General features: G+C 40.8%; 1 protein-coding gene across 1 annotated transcript in view; it reads right to left on the bottom strand.

Moving 5' to 3' along the window:
* LOC105492325 (dynein axonemal heavy chain 5) overlaps positions 1–11,794 on the bottom strand; it is a 257,015-nt gene extending 245,221 nt beyond the window's left edge. The window contains exon 1 of the mRNA XM_011759339.3: positions 10,877–11,794. Coding sequence (XP_011757641.2) covers positions 10,877–10,933 — 57 coding nt within the window. The 5' untranslated portion in view covers positions 10,934–11,794. The remainder of the gene's footprint in view (positions 1–10,876) is intronic.
* Between the last annotated feature and the right edge of the window lie 5,445 nt (positions 11,795–17,239).

The following is a 17,239-nucleotide window of genomic DNA, read 5'->3' as shown; positions in this document are numbered from 1 at the left end:
GCCAACATGGTGAAACCCTGTCTCTATTAAAATACAAAAATTAGCCAGGCAAGGTGGCACATGCCTGTAATCCCAGCTCCTCTGGAGGATGAGGGAGGAGAATCGCTTGAACCCAGGAAGCAGAGGCTGCAGTGAGCCGAGATTGTGCCACTGCACCCCAGCCTGGGTGACAGAACGAGACTCCACCTCCAAAAAAAAAAAAAAAAAAAAAAAAAAAACTAAGGATGAATGTGCAAAGAGATAGGAAGGAAACCAAGAAACCGCAGCATCAATAAATCATGGAGAGTGACCAATAGCAACAATGCTATACAGGATTGGTTGGGTTAATTAGGATATCTTTAAGCATTATTTTTACAGGATGGTTGTGGCTTCTTATAGCTCTTTTGCAGTGTGACTGTGCCACTAATCTGTCAAGAAATAGATGTATTCCCCCTCCCCTTGAATTTGGCTAGACCTCTGGCCAGTTTTCACCAAAAAAAATCTGAGGGTAAATGAGATGGAATTTCCTAGGCTAGTTCTTAAGAGATCTTCACCTTCTGCCTTTGCACTTAGAATGTTTCCTCAGAACTCAGTCACGTAGGGAGACCACACAGAGGAGAACAAAACGTTCTGGTCAATGGCACCTTCTGACCTTCTAGCTGACTCCAGCACCAACTTTCAGCCATCTAAGTAAGCTGTCTTGGATGTTCCAACCTAAGTTTCCCCTACAGATGACAGCAAGCCAGCCAATGGCACCTGCAGAAGAACCACCCAGCAGAGCCCAGTCACTCACAGAATTAAGAGAGATAACAGATGATTGTTTCTGCTTTAGGCCCTTAAGTTTTGGTATGGCTTGTAATGCAAAAATAAATAACAGAGTAATTTTGTTAGAATAATTTCATTGGTTGGACAGAAATAAATATAGACTTGAGAAAAGCATGATTGGAAAAAGAAATATTAAAATGCTGAATATAAACTACTCTTCCCAGAAACTTGACTATAAAGGAATAGGGTGTGGTAGTAATAGAGAGGAAAATTTAGAGTCAAGGAAGAATTTTTTAAGGTACAAAAGAATTATGGAAAAGTAGAGATGAAAAAGTTGGAGATTTCAGAGCAATTGAAAGGTTACTGCTAGACCTATAAAATTGACATACATTTCTCTGAACTTGAAGGACTACCTATCTGAGAGACAACTTTGCTGGGGAGGTGGCAAGAGGAGGCAGGATTCAGGCTTAAAAAACAGATAATCTACCTGTTTTCTCACCATTTCTTTAAAAAGGAACTAACATAGGTCCTGACATAAAATATACACTCCATAAACATCAAATAAAAGTAAATTTAAAACTTTTCTCAAATGTCACTAAAGCCAGGAAGATGTCCTGTTGTTTTGAACTGTTTTCTACCTTCCTGGCAGGGAGAAATAAAAGACTTTTCTCTAAGTGATCGCTCTAAGTTTGTGCTAAATATCTTTAGCAGCTTGAGAACTCAGAGGTCAACCGGGGAGCCAGGAATTCAGCAACAACACAAAGAGCTGGCAAATGCTTGGTAGCCAAAAATAAAAATAAAAGAAGTAGAGAGCCAGAAGATTCAAGATGTAAAGGAACAGAGGGCTTCCAAAGAGCACAGAGATTTTAAAAAGATTCTTCCATGGCAAGGAACTGAGGGCTTCCAAAGAACACAGAGATTTAAATAAGATTCTCCCATGGCAACACATTACTCCATAACCCAATTGTTTCCGATTCCAGAGGAAAAAATATTCTAATGGAAAAAAAGAGAAATCACTCCCTAAAATAGAACACTAATTATTCTATTTTGTTTAAATATCACAGGAGAAAGAAATTTCCAAAGCAGCTTTATTTATACAAAGCTAATTATTGACATATTTTTAAGTAAATGTTTTCAGAAGCTATTTAATATATTTAAAAGCATGTTAAGACTTGAATATATGTTCTTATTTAAACTGATTGTTCTATTGCCTAAAGACAAGTAATATGAAGTCAATCCTAATGTCATCTAGATGAAAGGCCACAATGTTTGTCAATCTCAACTTTCATTGCATTACACTAAGGTATCCTGATAATACTGAGATTGTTTTTTAACTGCCATAAAAAAGTCAATAATGTCAAACAAATATTTAGTAATTAGAACAGTGCACTGTCAATCCACAAACCTAACCCTGCAGCTTTCTGGCTGCTAGGGAACCACAGCAACAAGCAGTCAGGTGACTAGGTCTCCGGGGGTTGGCTTGTCCTGCTGGCCTTTGAAACACCTAGGACACTTGGAAAGTGAAGGCAGAGAGGGATTAAGAAGGCAGGAGGTAAACTATGTCAAGACTTTTCTGGAGTCCTATTAAAATTTTTTTGCATTGCATGAACAAGCACCAATGGATAGGGGTTGGGAGCATGGCCAGAAACCTATTCAATATCCAAGGAAATCTAGAGCAGTATTAAAATATTGCGGCAATTTGTGATGAGCTGTTACTACTGCCTTGAAATGGGAGAGTGGCTAGTGTACTATCTCACAGGAAAGGAGCTCTGCTTCCCAGGTGGCCAATCCCTCTTAGACGAAGGAGCACTGCTGTCAGAATGAGATGGTAGGTTCTAGTCCCAGCTCTGATACTAATTGCAAGACCTCACATCTTTCATTTAACCTCTCCAGGCCACAATTTCCTCAACTACAAAATGAAAGTGTTGGACTAGGTGACAGCCAAGGTTCATTCCTTCTCCAATATGTGGGCTACTTCTCATGACTTCAAACGTTTATACAATCTACAGACTCAACATTTTAAAATACAAATCCTAATGAATACCCCAAAAAGCTCTATGACTGTCTCAAAACTAATCCATCCATCCAATGTTTAAAATATACTAACCTTTGCCTTTAACTCTGTAGAACCAAAGCCCAAGTCTGCATGTTTATATACATAAGTTGTGTATAAACCACATACATCATCAGTCTTCCATTTTGTCTCCAGGCTTATAATCCTCAGCTATCCTCATTTATAGAAATGAAGATAAAAGTAAAAGGAGATAAAAGTCCCAACTTGAAAGATGTTGTGAGGGTTAAATTGCATGCAGTTTGGTGATCACACTAAATCAAACAGCACTCGAATTAAAATGCATGACCAATGATTTCATCCTGGACATCAAAATTTAAGTGAAACAAAACATTTTCATAACGATTGCTTTTAAGTGTACAAATGTCTAAGCTTCCTCCACCCTTATGAAGCTCTGCCTTGTTGGCAGATTTGTTCCTGACACAGATCTACTCCACTGACCCCACTGGCAGCCAGCAGAAGTGGATGGAGGATGGGGCTATTGGGTCTGAGAGTTCCTTTGTGCCTAAGCAAGGACATCTTTTCCCAGACCCTCCTGAAGCATATATTTTGCACTGTTTGCCCTGGTTGCATTGCCAGTTTGGTTCTGTTAGTCATCATTTGCTCACTATGTTTTGTTTTAATTGTCACAAAATCCCTATGAAGCAGACATTATTATCTCCACACCAGGAAATCAAGACTGCGAACCATTAACTGCTTTCCCAAAAGCACACAACTAAGAAAGTGGCAGGGCTGGAAATCAAGCCCTTGCTGTCTACAGGACCAGACCAAGACATAGGGTGCTCAAGGGCAACTAAAAATTTTGCATAACTTCAAACTGATATTCCATAAGCACTTTTTTAAAAATATGCAGTTAACAGTTATCTAGTGTGCTCTAGCAGGAGACCCCATACAACGGTTATAAGAGGAGCTGTGGATGGAGACCAGCTAACTACACCCATTTCCTGAGTTATATCAGTGATATTTTGGTGCCAGTGTGGACTGGTACCTAGGTGCTTCCAGCTGGGATGCATGTATTCAGTTCTCACTGCACTTCTGTGTCTCTCTGAAAATGATAACATCCTCACCCCATCTTCTACTCCTGAAAGTGCCTCGGAGGTTAGTTCCTCACTTGGGTAGTCAGTAGGTGAGGCTCCAGATTCTCCCTACTCACTGCTGCTTCCATCTGACAGCATCACTATTATCTACACCATACTGCCTATACCAGGTCCTCGTACAGTACCTTTGCACAGAGAAGTTGGTAGGGAAAGGAATGGGTCCTGCAGTCAAAGAATATTTTGTTGTTAAAAGAAAAAAGTTTTTCTAGGTGACATGATTAGCTTTGTTGCACGTCTGAATCTGAGAAAGAGAAAGAGATCTGACTTAAGGAAGTCCAGTTGCACATATTGAAGTGAATATATTTCTATTTGTTTGATTTAAGTATTTTGTTCTTTATATATGTATATACATAGAGTAACATACCAAATATAATACAGGATCATATGGGTTAAAATCCCCTTCTGAGATAATTGTAAATAATGTACTCTATGAATTATAGCTGTTCTCCCATCCCCATCCAAGGTTTCCCTTTCTATGGTTTCCATTACCTGTGGTCAACCTTGTTCCAAAAATATTAAATGGATAATTCCAGAAATAAACAATTCATAAGTTTTAAATTGTGTGCCCTTTGGAGTAATGTGGTAAAATCTCATGTCGTCCAAATCCATACCACCTGGGATATGAATCATCCCTTCATCCAGCATCTCCACGCTGTAGACATTACCTAACCATTAATCATCAACATCATCTTCTCCCAGCATCCAATCATTGACATCATCATAGCTCAATGATCCAGGATCACCCAAAGCACATGGTCCTCCTGCTATACCATCAGATGGTCAGTAGCAGCCAAACACTATATCACAATGCCTACAGCATTCACCTCACTTCATCTCATTATGCAGGCTTCATATCACCTCACATCAACCCACGAAGGGTAGATACAGTAGAAGAAGATATTTTGAGAGAGAAAGACCACATTCACACAATTTTTACTACAGTATATAGTTATAATTGTTCTATTTTATTATTGTTGTTGTTAATCTTTTACTGTGCCTAATTTATAAGTTAAAGTTTATCATAGGTGTATATATATGTATATATTTAAAAATTTACAGATATAAATGCACATATATATACACATATATATGAAAAAAAACATAGTATATATAGGGTTCAATCCTACCAATGGTTTCCAGCATTCACTGAAGGTTTTGGAATATATTTTCCATGGATAAGACAGAACTACTATATCGTTAAAGTTCCTTATCTTAAATAACTAAAGTAAATACATCCATGACTGGTTTCCCTTTGGCTGTCAATGTCAATCTCAAGTCTACAGATAATTGATCACTTGATGAGAACACAGTGCTAACGAAACCAAGGACATGAATTTGATAATCTTAGGCCAGTTAACTTCACTTTATTTCACCTTCCCCAACTGTGGATGAATCAGGACAAATTCATGAGCAGAAAAAGAAAATTATTCAAAGTGCATGCATGGCTGAAATACCTGGTTATTGGTAAAATATGTATTTCTTTTATTTTTTAAAAGACACCCAAATGGTTTACTTCTCCTATCTGCCACATACATAACCTGATCCTTCTTATCTCCTGAGCAGTAAAACAAAGTAAATAACAAGAGAATCTCATCATTCCTACAAGAGCACGGGCTTTACAGGGAAGCGATGCTTCCCATTTTGATTTTTTCAATAGCAGCAGTGTCAACAACAGGCCCTGGCACACTGAAGATCCTCAATTAATATCTCTAAATAATTTTAAAGTTATTTTACAAATCACTCTCAAGTAATTAAGGGCTGGAACAAATTATTCTAGATCAATGTGAGTCCACGATTGCAGAATCAAAATTAAGCCAATAGGATCCATGCTGTTGTGCCTGGAACGTAAATGACTACAAAGAATTCTACCCTGGGTAGGGTAGTAGCTCCCCCTCAATTTAACAGCAAATACAGCTAACCTTGCTTTACCTGCCTCCCATTTTATTTTGTTGAATTAGAGAAACTGAGGGAAGCAGTTCTGTAACTCATTTACCCTTAGAGCCCTCTACAATCAACCCTATTTCCCTGTCTTCCCACAGAGAGAAGCCTCCCTCTTTGTCTTCCAGCTTTTCTGTTTCAACCCACAGGGCCCTGTCTCCTTTCCCAGCCTCTCTCAGAGAGAAGAGGCTGCTCTGTGATGCTTCGCAGCCCAGCCTAACCTGCTCTTTAATTGGCTGGGAGAACCACAATTTAGAGACTCTCCACTCCTAACTGTACTTTTCAAGTCTCACCTTTTCTGACTCCCCTTTCGTTTCATGTTTCCCGGTGAAGGGCCACAGCCGCAGAGGAAGCCCGGCACCTCCTTCCCGAATTAAGAGCACTTCAGTAAAGTGGTTTCAGGAAAGGAAAGAGACACCACGCTGGCTAATCCCACTCACAGCAGGTGCTTTAGTGAAGCCCTCCTTTATTTAACAAGAGCCACACTCTCCCTCTATTGCTAAGAGATAGCACTTAAGCGTGTGGTACCATCCATTTTCTTCTGTTCAGGGATAAACTTTGGCACCCTGTCTATTTTTGCTGGAGTTTCCAAGGCCTCTAACTCTCCCCATTCACTCACTCCCTTACCTATCATTCCTTCCAGGCAAATAAAGAACTCTCTCTTCAGCATTTGTGATGTGTGAATTTTTCACCCAGACCAACCCCAAATCTGCTGTAGGCATATCCCCGTCTGCACAGCCTCACCTCTCCCTGACATTCCATCACCCAAATTCTAACTTAGAGTCTGTTTTCTGCGCACCAAACTTCTGGACCTGAACTGAGATTTGGTGGACCTTCACATGGCCATGTATCCTCTTTCCCTAACCCCACAGTGATTTCACTCCAAAATCAGGAATGCCTCTCATGCAGAATTTCAAGAGGTCGCTCTGGCAGCAGGGAGCATATAACTCAAATGGCCCTTACCCATATGCTAAAAACATATATATAATATGTCACCATTCACATTATATATGGCACAGGAGTGTATATAATATGTCACCATTCACATTATATATGGCACAGGAGTGTATATAATATGTCACCATTCACATTATATATGGCACAGGAGTGGAATTCCCAAACTTCCCTTATTCACACAACAAACCACTGTGCTTAAAGCTGGCCACTCATTCGAGTCATTGGAGAGCTGTAAAATACTGATGCCTGGGCCCCCCACCCCTGAGAAATTCTGATTTATCTGGTCAGGTGCAGGGCCCAGGCACTGGTATTTCTCAAAAGCTCCCCTGGTGATTATAATGTACAGCCCAGCCTGACATCACTGTTCTCAAGGAAGTCATTTTATAAATTGATCATGATGGATTACTATGACCAAGTTCTCACTTAAGGTAGAAACTTAATAGAGAAAGTCCAAGGACATAAATTTTGGGATCTTCTAACTCTAACTTCTTCTTTTCTCCTTACTAGACTTGGGCAAACATTGAATGATAGAAAGAACAAGTTCAGCTCTAAATTCCATGGGGTCTAGATGGGTTTTTCCCTGCCACATCACAGAGCACAGCACTTAGTACAAAGTAGGCATTCAAGAGATACTCGTGGAATGGATAGGTTTTGCCATACAGTTACATTCCCCCAGGGTCTAGCTATGGCACGATAATGATGGGGCATCTTTGGGCCTTAACTAGTTCAGGCTAGAGAGTGCTCACCAGGACTGGCACAATGACTCACGTCTGTTATCCCAGCACTTTGGGAGGCTGAGGCGGGAGGATAGATTGAGGCCAGGAGTTTGAGACCTGTCTGCACAGCATAGGGAGACTCCATCTCTACAAAAATTACAATTAAAAAATGAGCCAGATGTGGCGATGCATGCCTATAGTCCTAGCTACTGAGGAGGCTGAGGTGGAAGGATTGGTTGAGCCCAGGGGTTCTAGGCTGCAGTGACCTATGATGCCACCACTGCAGTCCAGCCAGGGTGACAGAGTGAGACTCTGTCTCCAAAAATAAAAATAAAAAAAAAAAACATTTAAAAACAGACAGTACCTCTCTCTTCCCAGCTAAACCCTAGATCCATTCACCTGCCAGTGCTCTAAGGAAATGGTTTTGATCTGCTCTATGTGAAATCTGTTGACTTGGCCCAACAGGCCTGGGCCTGATTAACAGGATGCTGAAAATGGTTTGGTTAATTTGCCAGAGAATGAGAAAACGGACACCTTTACAGATTTCAAAAGATAATCTGAGAGCAAAGGTTCTTTCTGTCTTGGCTTCTACTAAGCACCCCACTGGAAACAATGGCTGCCTCCCGCAGAGCTTCTCAGCAGGGGAGGGAGGTGTGCTCTCTTTCCCCACAGCTTCTACCCACAAGAGAGTCACTGTTCAGAGAAAACTTGCAGCAATCTGAAAGTTCATGAGCAACAGCATTCCCTAACACAAATACATACAGCACAAAACAGGAACAATACACATTTCACTGCAGTGGGGAGAAGACTTTTCTCCATTTTGAAACCAGCTTTGCAATTAGGTAAATTTAACAGTCTAGAGGACTATCATCTATCTTTCAAGTTATTCTTTTTTCTGGAAGTCAACAAAGTCAACCAATAAAATTATAGACTTCAGTTTCATTTTAAGGAAGTAAGGAAAAACAGAATTCACAAGTCTGGAATTCCTGTCCATTGTACACCTGTAACTTGGTACTAAGTATTCTTTATCTCTGAGAAAAGCAGAAAAAAAAGACAGACATCAGATCTGGACCATAATTTTTGCAAATGAGTGAATGAATATATACAGAATAATTTCAAGTTTTTAAATTTAAAATAATGTGTGTTTATTGTACAAGAGAAAAGATATATGGCTTGATTTTGTTTATGGTACATTTGGTTGTTATTGGCATGATATTTATGGATAAAGCCAATTATTACATTACAGTAACCTAATTATAACATAGCGTCATTGCAATAATAGTTCCAGACCTTAGTCTGGAACTTAGTTAAACATATACGGACTTGTAGTTAAGTACATACATACTTACACTTAGGTAGCTCTGGAATGTTTCCCATTGGTCATTTTAGATCATGAAGTTATAATATAATAAGTTATCTTATCAGTTGACAAAGTTTCTTTGTTTGGCCAAACTTTAGTCAGGCTTCTGAATCTTCTCCTAGGCCCATCTGTACACGTCCTTGTAAAATCTAGTTTTGGCAAAGAACTCTGCTAAGTCAGTTAACAAGAACCCCCGGTAGAGGATACTCAATATCTGATCACCTTCGATAGCTGATTGGGTTCCTCATCCTCCACCATCCCCCACGTGCTGTCTCATCCTCCCGGCCTTTCTTCAGCAAGAATCCTGGTAGGTCTTCAGTTTCGCCAGAATCCCCCTCCCCATTATGTTTCCTCTTAGCACTTTTCTAACCACTGACCCCTGCCCTACTTCTTGGCTACAAATTCTCACTTGGCCATGCCATATTCACAGCTGAGCCCAATCTCTCCCCTAACTCCCCACACAGGTCCTTATACTTAACTCGATGGTCCTGAATAAAGTCTTACTTACCATGCTTTAACAAGTGTCACCGAATAATTTTTTTCTTTAACACAGTGCACTAAGTAGAAACTGTGTAATTATTTACATAATACACTGCAATACTATTAAGATAATTCTGTTAATATCAGACTTCAGTGGAGTGAACCAAACTAGCATCCTAAATATATGATTGAAACCTCCAAAATACTTGACTTACTCTCAAAGCATAGTTCATGTCAAGGAAGAATCTAATTCATCAATTATGCCTGAGATTTTATCATCAATTGTGGTGTTTCAGACTTGGTACTGAAGTACAGGAAAAATGTTCAGACATGTGAAATGTTTAATTCATTCAACTTATTCCACAGGCATCTATTAAGGACCAAGCACATACTACGGACCAAGCTCTGTGTTAAAGGAAGATTATTTTAAAATGAAGAGAACTCACAATTCAGCAAAAGAAAGAGACATGTGGGCAAATGTCATTTCACTACAGAGATGTAACAAGGACTCCATAAGACATCGAAGGAAAGTGCTGACAGGGTACAGGAAGGAAACTCTCGCCTCCTCCTCAAAGTGTCAGGGGACGCTTCTCAGAGGAGGCAACACTAGCACTTGGTCTTAAAGAATAAGCAGCGCATGGACTGGCTGGAGTCAGCTCTTCCAGAATGGTCTTCTAACTCCAGCAAGCAAGTTCAGGGGCTTGGCTGGAAGACGTTCACCTTGGGAAGGATGCCTCAGAATCTTGGGGCTTGGGCAAGTGAGGGGAGGCAGGTGGTGGCGTACTTAGAAAATTCAGAGGTAGCATGCCTGCTCTAAAAACAACAGGCTGGGGGCATCGTGTGAGCTTCTGGGGATAACACAAAAAGATACAGTGATCAAGCCCAGTAGGAAGCATGGGTTAATGGTTGAAAACTGAGTCCCAGAGAAACCTCCATTTTCTTCTGACATTAATTGGCAGTGGAAGAGGTTTCCAAATCCCTCTCTATGCATTTGCATAATAAAAAGCTGCTGAGCTGAGCCCTATGCTAGGGAAGCTCATTCTTCAATGTGACTTCCAAAGGCACAGCCTTGCATCTCACCGTCTGTGACCTCATTTGCTGGCATATAGAACAGGGGAGTGATTTCAAAGCCTAAACCTTGCTGCCTAGAATCTGTCTTAACTATTTCTAATCACCAACTAAAATGTACCGGTTTGAAAGAATACAAGAGCCCAAACCACCATGAATGTTTTTTACCCCAGGAAAGCATCTTCCCAAAGGATGCAGCATGAATTTCTATGTGCATAGTTTAAGTGGCAATATGCAGAAAAGCCTACGAATGCAAATCTTTTTTTTTAATTTAAAAAATCAACATGTAGCCGATGCGTCATGTGAACATTAGTTAAAAAACGTGTTTCTCACAAATTCATCAGTGTATGACTATGAACATTTTTAAGTTGTTTTTTTTTCCACCCAGGTGTGACAGAGGATAATCCAAAACACACGTGCAAAGGTACAGACAACAGCACCTTACCGTTAAAACTCGGGTGACACTCTGCTTCCAGAGCTGTCTCCTGCCAATCCTAAACATTGTAGCAGTGCAGGGACAGGCTGGAGTCCGTTGTTCTGGAACAGTCTTCTAACTCCCGGGAGACCTGCTCAACACCCAACAGGCTTCCAAATGGAAAGTCTTCTGGAGGACCAGCGTTTTCCTTTCACATTTCTAATTTGCATGTATTATTCACTGCATTCACAGAATAAAAATTAAAACTCCACTTATACCACTCAAGTTTTTCTCCCAGAGTCTCTGCCCTGGGGCCTCTCCTCTCTCTCGAAGCCTGGTGTTGTTAGGGTAATACTGTTTATGCACTATACAGTTGAACCGTGCCTCTTAATCATGTTTATCAACCAATCAAAGCATTTTAACAGCTCGGTAGCAACACAGCTCCTTCTGTTGTTCAATTAATTCTGTACACTGGCCAACAATAAGCATTGGGTCAACAGAGATATCTAAAGAGTTTCTTTGAACAATGAGAAACTTTAAACCACATCAAATTAGAAATCCGAGAAGCCACAGCTCTGAATATATTGTCCACCTCGACAAACTCAGTCTTACTTTGTCTAAACAACTTTGCAAGCACGATGCACGGCCAGCATTGTGACTAATTGTGACTAATTGCCAGATAGGCTAATTGTGACCCAAAGGAGCCATTTTCTCCCCCATAAAGAATAAGAAGTCTATTTCATATGCAAATAGCAAACCATGTCCATAAATTACTTGTGCTCACACAGTTGCACATACACTTCAGCCAAGATAATTTATCCTATGTGGCTCAACATCTTGATCATCCTAACTGTGAAGACGTAATGGGAAAACACTGCCAAACGCTTTGAGAGATCTCTCATGGATGGTTTCTCCCATCGAGATGAATAAAAGGCAGAACATTTAAGGTTGGTCTTGCTGAATCTAGAATTTAGTCCTTGGAATTCACGGTCCAGCAACTCAGATCCTAAAAGGTCATCTAAGAATAATCAGGAAATCGGGAACTCATCCTGGTGACATCCTGCTAGTCAACCTCTGTGGAGCCTGACTCAGAAGCCAGGATGCTGACATGGTATCAGAACATGGAGATTCGCCTGGTCGATATCCAAGGCTAGGGCACGGCCTCCATATGTCAGGTTAACAGACAACATTTAGACCTCAATATAATTTGGTAAGTAAATAACTAGAACACAGGAAGTTCAAGTTTGTTTGCAGGATCTTTTCTTTTTTTTCTTTTTTTTTTTTTTTTTGAGACCTGCAGGTCTCACTCTGTCACACAGGCTGGAGTGCAGTGGCATGACCACCGCTCACCACAACCTCAACCTCCCAGGCTCAGTTGATCCTCCTACCTCAGCCTTCCTAGTAAGTGGGACTACAGGCAAGTGTCACAACACCTGGCTAGTTTTTGTATTTTTTGTAGAGACAGGTTTGGCCATGTTGCCCAGGCTGGTCTCAAACTCCTGGCCTCAAGCAATTGCCCAACTCGGCCTCCCAAAGTGCTGGGATTATAGGGATGGGCCACCAGGCCAGGCCCTGCAGGATATTTCTTGAAGTCAATCTCTGGTTGTTGGTAAGCAGCTGTTGTCCATTTCTAATAAAGAGCATTGAAGATGGTATCTAGACTCAGAGTCCCTCCTCTGTGTGGCACGGAAGACAGCAGAAAATAGCAGTAGGATCGGATCCTCTTCACATGGCATCTCCTAGCCATCCCAAGATTCCTCTGTCAACACATGACCTCAGGACAAACATGTTACAAGTCATTACATCACTGATTATCTTTCATTAGTTACATTTAAATTGGTGCTTTCCTAACGGTATTTCAGGCACCATCCTCATTGCAGCAGCAACCCATTTACAACGCATCGCTTGGGGAGAGTTACTTCCTGGGAAGATTTCCACAGAAGGCTGATGGCATGCATTTTGTGTTTGGCAGGCATAACCATGACTCTCTTGAGGCTTCACAGCAAACTGCGAAGCCTTCCAGTCTGCGTGGCTGAATTTCAACCCCTCGGGCAAGGTAGATGGCGTGTTAAGGGTCTTCTTGAGAGTCTCAGGCTCACTGGAAGTTGTTGAACAACACAAAGCAAAGCCAAGGCTGAATTTACAACAGGCCACCTACCCCCACCCAGTCCCTGGCAGAACGAAAGTCAATTTCTGGTATTTGGAGGGAAATGATCAAACATTGTTCAGCAGGAAAGTCAGGAAGGTTTGCCTGCAAATAGTTCCCACCAGGCAACAGCTTCAGCTGGCAGAGCTCTATATATAGGACTCACGCGAGGGAGGTCTGCAGCCCCGTCTGTGTGGATAGTGCATCCTTCCAGGCTGAAAATATTAGTCATACACAAATCCTGTCAGACACAACAGGAAAACAAGAGTAGACAATGGACCTCATGTAGGCAGAAGGCTTCATCCAGAATTCCAAGTACCTGCAGGCAAAGTTTGAAGTTCCACTTTCATTCATTGAACAAAAGCTTGTGAGTGCCTTTTAAGGAGCCAGACACTGCGCTATACACTATGAACAGAACAGCTAATAAAAACAGACGTTTACTCAGACATTTAAAAATATTAATTGTAGAATGCATAATTATCCCATGCAACACTCAGAATGAAAAAATAATGCTGCCTATTAAACGTATCCATTTTAAGGTTCATTCTGATTTCACAGATGTTAAAGTACATCTTTATGTACTTTATAAATGTACACCTCATAATCAATAAAAAATGGTCATTCTTGCCTTTACTGGGGGCAGATATTAAGCAAATATATAAATAAATGTATAATTACAAGTTAAATGCTACAAATTTTGGTAAGTGTCATTTTAAAAGAAAATAAAGCATAAGTTTTATTTGGATATATGTTCTGAATTGTTACCTTTATGCTTACATTCCAAAGTGTAAAATTTTCTAAACTCATCTCTAAATTATGGAGTCTTTTACTCTGCATCTTGAAGCCTCATATGTACATCCTGTGCCATATGGCTTAATAGAAAAGTGCAACTCTAGGGTCAGACAGACTGAACTTAAATCCCAGCTATGTGACACCAGAGATTGTGTCTCCTAAATTAGACGTTAGAAATAAAATCACTTACCTAACAGACTAGTAATGATTTAAATATATTTAAAACTCCTAGATCCTCATAGGTACCTATTAAATGAAATATATAACCACATTTTTCATCTGCAAAAGAGTTATGACTACAGCCTGGCGCGGTGGCTCAGGCCTGTAATCCCAGCACTTTGGGAGGCCAAGATGGGCGGATCACGAGGTCAGGAGATCAAGACCATCCTGGCTAACCCGGTGAAACCCCGTCTCTACTAAAAAAAAAAATAAAAAAAAACTAGCCGGGCGAGGTGGCGGGCGCCTGTAGTCCCAGCTACTCAGGAGGCTGAGGCAGGAGAATGGCGTAAACCCGGGAGGCGGAGCCTGCAGTGAGCTGAGATCCGGCCACTGCACTCCAGCCTGGGCGACAGAGCGAGACTCTGTCTCAAAAATAAAATAAAATAAAATAAAATAAAAGAGTTATGACTACAAGTAATGGCAATATCAATGGACGGGACAAATTCCTCAATCTTAACCCACACATTTCAGTCGAGAGCTGGTTGAAAATTTTGCTCTCAATTTCTGAGTATGTCCCACAAAAGAGTGGATTCAAGTTTTATCCGTTACTAGCTACACGTTTTTCATGGATTTCCATCTCTAAGAATGTCTTACTGAGGCCCAACAGGATCAAACACATTCATCAGTTTAATAGCCTTGTAAACAATGATACAAACTACAGCATATAAAAATGGGAAATGAGTTCAGTGGGATGAGAGAGTACCATATTTCACCCATTAGGCGTTGCACATTGGTCTCTGTGCTTTACCATATTGAAATGTGGTCATACCAAATGCAACATGATATTGCATCTTATATTCAATGTCCTCTTATAACTGCTGGCCAGACAAAAATCATGACATGAGTGTCCTTATCAGAGCTTGTGCACACCCAGCTGTCACCCAAGTGGCACCACAAGGTCACAACAATACCAGGAAGTTACAGCCAACAAACTACGGAAAGCCCATGTGAGGAAGAAATGTGTGTCCTGGTTGTTTTCTAAAAATCTTCGCTGACACCTTCTGGGAAGATCAAGAAAACACCAGCACTGCAACTTGCAGGAAGGATGTTAGTAGATTGGAAGAAAATCCCAGAAGAGTCAGACCCTACATGTGAAAAAGTTTTAGAAGTTTCTTAACTAATTCATTGCACTTATCTTTGTATGGATGCACGGGGGTAATATGTGATTTTTTTAATATCTATGTTTAAAAGAGCTTCTTCAATTAAAATAAAATTGAAATTCTAAGAAAGCAATGAATCCTAATTTAATGGACAGGTGTTTTTCCTTCTTGGTGGTGAATGACATAGTAATGTGTTTCATCTGATGATTGATTAGGTCAGATGAATAACAGTTTTGTGAGTTCTTTTTTTTTTTTTAATTTTTTTTTTTTTTTTTTTTGAGATGGAGTCACCCAGGCTGGACTGCAGACGGGGTTTCACCATGTTGGCCAGGCTGGTCTTGAACTCCTGACCTCAGGTGATCCACCTGCCTTGGCCTTCCAAAGTGCTGGAATTACAGGTGTGAGCCACTGCACCTGGCCCAGTTTTGTGAGTTCTAATAATCAAAGGAAACTTTTTGGAGAAGGGAGAATTTAAAGCAAGCCCTACAGAAGAGTAAGATTCAAATTAGTAGACAGAAAAACTAGAGTGTAACATATGTGAAAAATTATCTTGGAGACTGGAATTCAACAGAGCCTGTATTGTGCTTCAATTTTAAGTAAAAATGATTGATTAATCTCTGAAAGGTATGTTGAAGCTGAACGGTGGGTGTCAATCTAAGGTAGTGGCCCTTGCAGGCAATTAAGGAGTCACTGAATTAATGAAAGTCTTGTTCAGGAAGCTTACGCTGGTATTACAGCTGCATGCAGGTAGGACTGAAGTGGAGAGAGACTGAAGGCAGTCTCCCAGGCATGAAGAAATAGAGAATTCAATAAAGGGAGGTGGAAACAGTGGTCAGCCAAACCACCTAAAAATGAATAAACTCGCATATTGGGGAAAAACCCCACCCCCGATATTTATCGTGGGTTCTTTTTTATTTCCCAGGTGTCTCAGCTGGTTTGAGAAATAAAGGAAAAGAGCACGAGAGAGAAATTTAAAGCTGGATGTCCAGGGGAGACATCACACATCAGCAGATTCCACGATGCTCCCCAAGCCGTAAAACCAGCAAGTTTTTATTAGCAATTTTCAAAAGGGGAGGGAGGGCACAAATAGGGTGTGGGTCACAGAGATCACATACTTCACAAGGTAATAAAATGTCACAAAGCAAGTGGAGGCAGGGTGAAATCACAGGACCACAGGATGGGGCAAAATTAAAATTGCTAATGAAGTTTCCGGCACACATTGTCATTGATAACATCTTATCAGGAGACAGGGTTTGAGAGCAGACAACCTGTCTGACCAAAATTTATTAGGCGGGAATTTCCTCATCCTAATAAGCCTGGGAGCGCTACAGGAGACCGGGGCTTATTTCATCCCTTTGGCTTCGACCATAAAAGACAGACGCCTCCAAGGGGGCCGTTCATAGACCCACCCTCAGGGCGCATTCTCTTTCTCAGGGTTGTTCCTTGCTGAGAAAAAGAAGTCAGCAATATTTCTCCTATTTGCTTTTGAAAGAAGAGAAATATGGCTCTGTTCCGTCCAGCTCACCAGTGACCAGTTCAAGGTTACCTCCCTTGTTCCCTGAACATCCCTGTTATCCTGTTCTTTTTGCAAGATGCCCAGATTTCATATTGTTCAAACACACATGCTCTACAAACAATCTGTGCAGTTAACGCAATCATCACAGGGTCCTGAGGTGACATATATCCTCCTCAGCTTACAAAGAAGATGACAGGATTAAGAGATTAAAGTAAAGACAGGCATAGGAAATCACAAGGGTATTGATTGGGGAAGTGATAAGTGTCCATGAAATATTCACAATTTATGTTCAGAGACTGCAGTAAAGACAGGCGTAAGAAATTATGAAAGTATTAATTTGGGGAACTAATAAATGTGCATGAAATCTTCACAATTTATGTTCTTCTGCCACGGCTTCAGCCAGTCCCTCTGTTCGGGGTCCCTGACTTCCCGCAACACTCACAAGCTAAATAAAAGGGGCAAGTCTCCTTGTCCCTGTCCAATATTTTGCTGTCCCTAAGCTACTCCTCTAGAGAAATCCTGGTTGAAGTAGGAAAGAGAAAGAACAGGTAGAACAAACCAGAAAGAAAAAAACACACACACACACACAAATAATGATGGAACTTGAGAACTGGTAACAG

Source organism: Macaca nemestrina, chromosome 6 (assembly GCF_043159975.1).
Source record: "Macaca nemestrina isolate mMacNem1 chromosome 6, mMacNem.hap1, whole genome shotgun sequence".
Taxonomy (NCBI): Eukaryota; Metazoa; Chordata; class Mammalia; order Primates; family Cercopithecidae; genus Macaca; species Macaca nemestrina.
The sequence above is the reverse complement of the archived record's forward strand: the minus strand, read 5'-3'. Positions and strand labels throughout refer to the sequence as shown.